The sequence below is a fragment of the Micropterus dolomieu genome, linkage group LG07 (genome assembly GCF_021292245.1).
Source record: "Micropterus dolomieu isolate WLL.071019.BEF.003 ecotype Adirondacks linkage group LG07, ASM2129224v1, whole genome shotgun sequence".
Classification (NCBI taxonomy): Eukaryota; Metazoa; Chordata; class Actinopteri; order Centrarchiformes; family Centrarchidae; genus Micropterus; species Micropterus dolomieu.
The window spans coordinates 21,655,669-21,662,976 of record NC_060156.1 but is presented as its reverse complement, the minus strand read 5'-3'; the positions used below and the strand labels follow the sequence as shown (position 1 = coordinate 21,662,976).

General features: G+C 40.5%; 1 protein-coding gene across 2 annotated transcripts in view; it reads right to left on the bottom strand.

Moving 5' to 3' along the window:
- Window positions 1-7,308, bottom strand: part of slc49a4 (solute carrier family 49 member 4) — a 53,353-nt gene that overhangs the window by 24,365 nt on the left and 21,680 nt on the right. Inside the window, exons 5-6 of one of the 2 annotated variants that reach the window (XM_046054994.1) lie at window positions 6,239-6,347; window positions 531-598 (exon numbers count right to left, since the gene is read on the bottom strand). In XM_046054994.1, coding sequence (XP_045910950.1) covers window positions 531-598; window positions 6,239-6,347 — 177 coding nt within the window. The remainder of the gene's footprint in view (window positions 1-530; window positions 599-6,238; window positions 6,348-7,308) is intronic. The other variant, XM_046054995.1, reaches the window with a different exon arrangement.

Here is a 7,308-nt window from a genome sequence, read left to right as displayed (position 1 = left end):
TGCTGGAGCAAATAATAATTAAAGCAAACTTTAGCAAATCATTTCTCTTGATCTAAAGTAACATTTTAATATTAAGATGTCTGAATATTTATGTGAAGCGATCTAAACACTGTTTCATAGGTTTTGCATAGCAGTTAAATTTTTAACTTCTCTCCATATTGTAGTCACTGTGTATACAGTCTGTCTGGTATTCTGACCATCTTAGAGAGATGCCAGATTCAGCTGCAAAGAAGGTCTGCAAATGTAAATGAGGCATTATAGTAAATGCTTGTTTTCTAATTTGCTGCCTCACCAGGTCCATCACATTTTCACTGAATTAGTATTAGCCAGATAATCAGACTGAATTGCCATTTTGTTTTCACTTTTCACAACGTTGACAAAATCAGAGGTGTGGGGCAGCAATAAAAACATGGCACATAAAAACATGGGATGAGAAGGCTTCATTTAAGTTACCCAGTATCACATCAGTGGTCTAGATATGCACAGTTAGTAGTCTGTATATAAAATCAGATAGGTGTATAGAAGCTTACCTGGCCATTGCTACTCCAAATACACATCCACCAACAGTTGACCAGAAACCAATCCAACCTGCGTCCACCTGTGTTAGAAAAGAACAGTGGATGGTGGGGGAAGATGGAAAGAAGGTGAGAAGACGAGAGAAGAGAAGATAAGGTTATTCATTTTTCACCATGCCATCCGTGACTGAATGCTACAGAGGCCTGTCAATCATTGTGTATGTTAAATTTCCAAGCAGCATTGCTATAAGAACAGCTGTGTGTGTGTGATTGTTGTCCTTAGTTATTTATTCAGATGAAGGCCAACGCATACACTTGGCCTTAAAGTCAGGAGAAAGGATGTTATGGCCAAGCTACTGTAGCAGAATCAATAGGAGGTAAAGTGTGGCACATGTGCGCACACACACACACACACCGAATCAGTATGGTACCCAGACGAGAACGTCTCTGAGTGCCAATGAAGGTGTTTGGTTCCCATCAATCTCCCCGAGGCAATAACTCATGTCCTACCAAACACAACCAGATGGAAGATGAGACAGCAAGGTGGCTTGATCTAAAGTAGGATCCGGTGCTTTTTGCTTAATCATACTCTGCAGCAACCTGTCAGGAAAATCTATAATAAAGAAAAGTGGACTATCAAAGTTATTAAATTTAAAATGTATTCTGGCTTAGTAAGTGATGAACGTCAAAATGTCATTATATTTGATCAAAATTCCACTCCTCCAAGCTTTCTGTGTGGGCCAGCCTTCTGTAAGATGCCAAACACTCATTGGAAAGGCACCTCCCCCCCCCCCCTCTAAGTAAATTGCCCCCTGGGTTATAGGTGGGCACCCCATGACACCTTTAACCACTGCTTAGGATGTGCAGCACCGGTGCAAGGGTTTCTAAGGAGTATAACATGTACCAACTTAGGAAGATAAAAACAAATTTCTTGCCAAGCCATTTAAATTCTGAATTGCAAATTACTGTTTCATGTGTGGGTGGAGAGTTAATTAACTGCAGTATTCTTAGTGCCTAGGAACCCTAAAAAGGCCAGATTTAAAGCTTAATCATGTCTGCTATATTGCGTTTGTGTCAGTAAGCTGGATATGACTGTAGGGAAACAGTAGGGAAAGCCAGGACTCTAAGCTCTTGAAACCTTAACGTGTTTATTTCCCCTAATTCTCTCTCTCAATCTTTTGTTATAAGGCATTTAAAACCAATAATTAAAGACCTTATCCTTAGTTTGGATCAGTCTTCCAGTTCTGTGAATTCTAAATGGCTACTCTCCATTAAGGGAACAATTACATATGACTGATGAGCACTGTAAGGCACCTGTTTCCTGACTCATACTCATTACGGTGATGCTAAGCTCGGCGCTTAATCCTTCTGTCTGCAGGTCTAGCATATTTCCCTGAGCACAGCCGACACAGCAGGCATTCAAGCCCCAGGAGTGCAGTGCTTTAACAAGACCCTATAACAAATCAGATCCAAACAAAAAGCTTTTCCTTAGCCTTTGTCTGACCATTTATACTTTTAACCAACCTTTTGTGTTTGAATGGCTCTTGTCCTGGTCTCACCCCAAATCCTAATTAATACAAACACAGTGGAGACTATGCTGTCAAAATATTTTAACTGCAGGAAGGATAGAGTGACTGCATTTGAGCGTAATGCACAATCTGTTTCAAAACGAAACAAAGATGGCAACACAATCAAATGGCAACTTTGTCTTCAGGACTGAAGTCAATGTGGAAAGGCCTTGAGAAGCAGCTCTACTTCCAATGGCAGCTACATGCTCACTTGGAAACACTAACTGGATAGAAGTAAATATAAAAAGACTGTACTTATTAAGCCTTTTTAGTCTTCCAACCAGTCAATGTGTTTACAATACAAGTCATAGTCACCCAGTCACACACATTCAATTGGGAGTGCAATTTGGGGTTTAGCATCTTGCTCCTGTATCATAGCAGGAATCGGGACCACCAACCTTCTGATGAGTGGACGACCCGCTCTACCTCTGGAGCCACAGCCGCCCCTTCTTCACTTAGGGCAGCTACACTATTCCCAACAACACAAAACGGGGAAATCGACCTGGCAGAGTACCATAGCCTTGAACTTGTAGGTGTTGTTTCTTATTCAAACAACTTCATACTCAACTACAAGCCACCCAATGTGCGCTAGACGCCAACAGCACTAAATCATCGACATAAAGCAGAGACGCAAATCATTACCCGTACACTCTCTACTCCTCTTCTTTATCTAGAAATTATTTACATGAAAATACAAAAACGGAATAAACTCCAATACCCAAACTCAGAATGAGCTTGACTTCCTGCCAAGAATCTTCACACAGCTCTCAGTCCAGTTACATAAGGGTTATATGACTTACATCAATGCCCCAAGAACCATGTATTCCCATTGCACCCTTACAAGACACCCTGAGAGACATAGTCACAGGTCTCCCTCACACACACAAAGCACATGAAGATTAGATGGGAAAACTGTTACAACCCATTTGTTTTTTTTAGTTAAAACATCAGCATCACCCTAAACCCTAAGTTGAGTTTCCTAGGCTAGTTTTAGTCAAATCACCACATCAACTCCTGCTGTAACGGCAGCCAACTGATCCCTGCGTGTCTCTGCCCCTCTGCCTTTCATTTAATGAATCAATCCTTGGAAGTTGTTAAACACCCCATGTGGATTTCTGGGTCATATTTTGTAAACTCCTGAAATCTCAGCATGACAGTTGTAACCAGAGAGTTGGCATAGTGCTGGGACCGTTTTTATTATCTGCAGGGCATGTTTCTTTTGCCGTCATGGTGTCCATAAGGGTGTTTTATTATTATTCTTAAGACCTTCTGCTGTAGAAAGTTTGTTTTTCCAAACCAGTCAAGTAGGCAGCAACATTTGTCTCATCGGATGACAACTGCTCCTACTGCCCCACAGCAGCCACTGTCACCTCTCAATCTGACTGCATGGCTAGCTGAGAAATCAGATGACAGAAGCTTCTATATTTATGGAGAAAAACCCTGAAGAAACGGCTGAAAGAAAAATGCTGACAAAGATCAACAGAGGGTATATGGAGGAGAAGAGAGATGAAGCAAGATCTGGAAACCGACTACGGATAAATCAACTGCAAGAAACAGAGGGAGAGGAAAGTTAACAAATGTATGCACTTTAGAAGACTGAAAACAGCATTTGACATCTGAGGTCTTTATTGGAAATGAGTATGAGAGCATGCAGTACCAAGTAGGTCTGGTGCTGCATGCTGTGAGAAGGGAAAGAAATGGACAGGAAATGGAGAGAAAGAAAGAGACCTACTGCCAAGAACAGGCAGAAACCTGCAACTAAAACAGACTGTGGAAATAAACCAAGAAGTTGGCACGTAGGTGGGATGCATTACATCAGATCCCGATGTCGTCGTTGAGCACAAAAGGGAGCACGGCAGAATGTAAGTGGTGCATTTAGCGGTGAGCAGACTTCCGTGAGCCCATTCTGAGCAGGATCTGGTCTGCATAGATACACCTAACTGGAGGTACAGTTTGTATCTTAACAGAATGACACATAGCATTGGCAGCAGTACAATGTAGCAAGTATCAGCAATGGAAAAGAGTACCAGTAGTTTGTGAGAACACCTGCATAACCACCTATTTACACCAAAATGAACAAATTATTGGACAGCATAAGGAAATTAATAGAAAGTATGAAATTGCTCTCTTGCTATCAATGCACTGAGCCCTGACCTGCGGCTCTCACTGCATACTTTAAATTACCAGAGAAACAGTCAGACCCAGTAACATTCTTCAGGGATGAGAGAAAGATAATAAAAAAGCAAGGGAACCGTGCAAAGCAAAACATTTTACTCAAATGAAAATGGGATAGAAAGAGGAAAAAAAGTCTCTGTACATCATCATCTTTATGCACTGTTTTTGGATCCGACAGAATCAACACAGCTTACATACGAAAACAGGATGAGTTAAAGCTACAGTTTGGGTCTGTGGGTTCATAGTGAGCTTCATAGTGACAAAAGAAGATGTAGTATTTGCTATGGCTGTACCCAAAATTATATCACTTCATTCAGACTGAGCACTCTGTTCAGGATTGAAAAACCTTTTAGGGTGAAAACGTCATAAAATATAATATTCGTTAGTATGTAGTCTTATACTCTTTACAAACTTTATTTGGAAACCTCAACAGGAGCTTTGAATTTAAAAAAAAATGACATTCGTAAGAGCCCAAGTATTTGCTTGTCCTCCGTTCAACTTGACTCTAAGAGCAAACATCTCCATGCCTGAAGAACAAAGACCAATTTCAGAAATCATCTGCTGCATTAGCACTCCTCCACCTCACAGTGTTTGGATGCACCTCTATCCTATTTCATTAGTTTTTTTAAGTTCAAAGTTTTGTACTCAGATGATATCCTGTAACAAAGCTCACCTCATTGCGACACACTTTTAACATACCTTTTTTATCTTCTTAACTGGCATGGATAAAAGAAATGTGGAAAAGAGAGAAAAAAATCTTTTGAGAATAAATGAAATCTAAGAACAATTTGGTATGCGCTCTGCTACCTCTTCACTGAGGTATAAAGATAGAGGTGTGACGAGAAGCGTCTCATCCTCCACTCTCCTCTGTGTGATCTCCTCTCCTGCAGCACCTGTCTGATGATAACCTTGAAAAGATTCTCCCTTTGTCTTTTGACATACTGCTGTGTAGAGACCTGGAAGAGGCAAACTATATGGAGCTTTTTCTCTAACCTAAACCGCACTCCCAGCCTCACTCAACTTGTCTTCCTCTTTGGTGTGTCTCAGACTGAAGATAGCGAGCAGGCATACAAATGGTGAAGTGCACATGATTGGGCTCTTCACAATAGATAACAGACGCTCTGAGTAGGTTCAATGGAAAACAGTGGAAAGAGAAAACCATTGTGCCAAGATGAATGATCATATTCCTCTTATATTTTTAGGCTCCTTGAAATAAGACTGAATCTGTTTTTGTATGGCGAGGGACAGTGTTTTTGAACTTTAAAGTGTATTTGCAAGAGGATATGAGCAATTTAATAAACCCGCACAAAGGTTCAGCTGTATGGAGGCCCTCTAAACTGAAATACACATCTCATGTTAGTACAGAAACCTTGTGGCTCATAATCTCTTAACGTGGCCAGTATTTCAGATCTGCTTTAGAATGCAATGCATATTTTCTGTGCATCACCTGCATCTATGAAACTGAGGAGAAATGAAAGAAATACTTTACCAGCTATTCATCACATTGTTCATCTGAGTGGGGCTACACATGTGAAAAGCTTTGCAAATTGCTGGCACAGTGGAGGTTTTCAAAAAGGGAAAATCAAACCTGGCAAATGGACGGGCGAGCTACTTGCACTGCTTCGTTTTTTAATGCAGAAATACAAGATGAGCCTCTATTCATACTTGGTTGCAACTTATCCATCTAAATGGGTAACCAAGATGAAAAGAGTGTTTGGTAGAAGTAGTGCTGGCCTTGTCAGCACATTTTCACAAAACCCTGTCAAAATAGCAGTACTGACTAAGGATTGTACCTTTTTAATGGCATGGTGTTTGGAATTGTCCTCCAGAGAAATATTTTTTTGGCAAATTGTGAACAGAACAAAATTGTGTTATTTCACTATTTAGTGTTGATAGTGACTTTGGTTTGCTGACATGTTTACTTATTCGAATCTAACAAGTATGTAATGTAATTCTGCTGTGTGTGTGTTTGCTGCCTACCTGGCTGACTTTAGCTGGTGTGAGGACCATGTCAAGGACTCCCGTCCAGCCAGCAATCACTCCTGTGGGGACTGCATAGGCCAGAGCTATCATCAGGAACCGATGGTTACTAAAGGGGACAAAAACACATTAACCAACTTGTTCTTAACACAAACGAGATTCAAGATTGCACTCACAGAAAAGTCTTAAAAGCTAAGTGCATATGGATGAATTCTTTAACCAGGCGTGTCCATGCATCCATACTACATGTATAATGTTTCCCGATGTCCTAAATAATATGCTGGACATTAAGTTCTGTGAAAAGACAGTGTTGTTATTTTGTCACCCTCTGTTTTATTTATTAACTACAAACACTTACCTTTGTTTCTTAAAAACATTACAATTATTTCTTAGACAGGTCCTATTGCTGTCTTAAGCTCTTTAATAACCTACTACTATTCTACTTTTCACAGACACCACTATATAGTTCAAAGCACATCAATCATTCCTTGACACGGTTTCTTCCATTTAACATGCAGCAGTTCTCCTACATCCTTTTTCCTAGTTCAAATCATTCCAACATCTGCTGATCGGTGGTCATTATAACAAAAGGGCAAAAATTTTGTTATTTATAGATGAGCGTCTAATACTGCAAGCCTCGGCAGGTTCAGGATTTGATTCTAATACAGAGGGGTCATAAAGTGTTTCCAAGTCTTTCAACCAGACCACACCACAGTATGTGTCACTTTATACCTATACAGCTCTGGCTCATCTCCCTGCTTCTGTCACAGCAGAAGATCTATCCTTGTGCAGAGCGTAGTGACAGTGATATAAGGAGCTACCTGAGCACAGTGGCCACAGCTGTCAGAATAAAGCTGAGAGGTATAACTGAGGGCAACATCCACCAAACAAGTGATAATAAATTACACTGATCTGGCACACACTGGCTTCAGCAATAACAAATCAGACACTTTGAATCAAAATGATCAAATCAAATGGGGCTGACTCCCTGTTCTGGTAAGACTGAAAAGTTAAAACTGGTACTGCTACTGTTAAAGCAACTACTACCACTGCCTCCGTCATTATCAAGT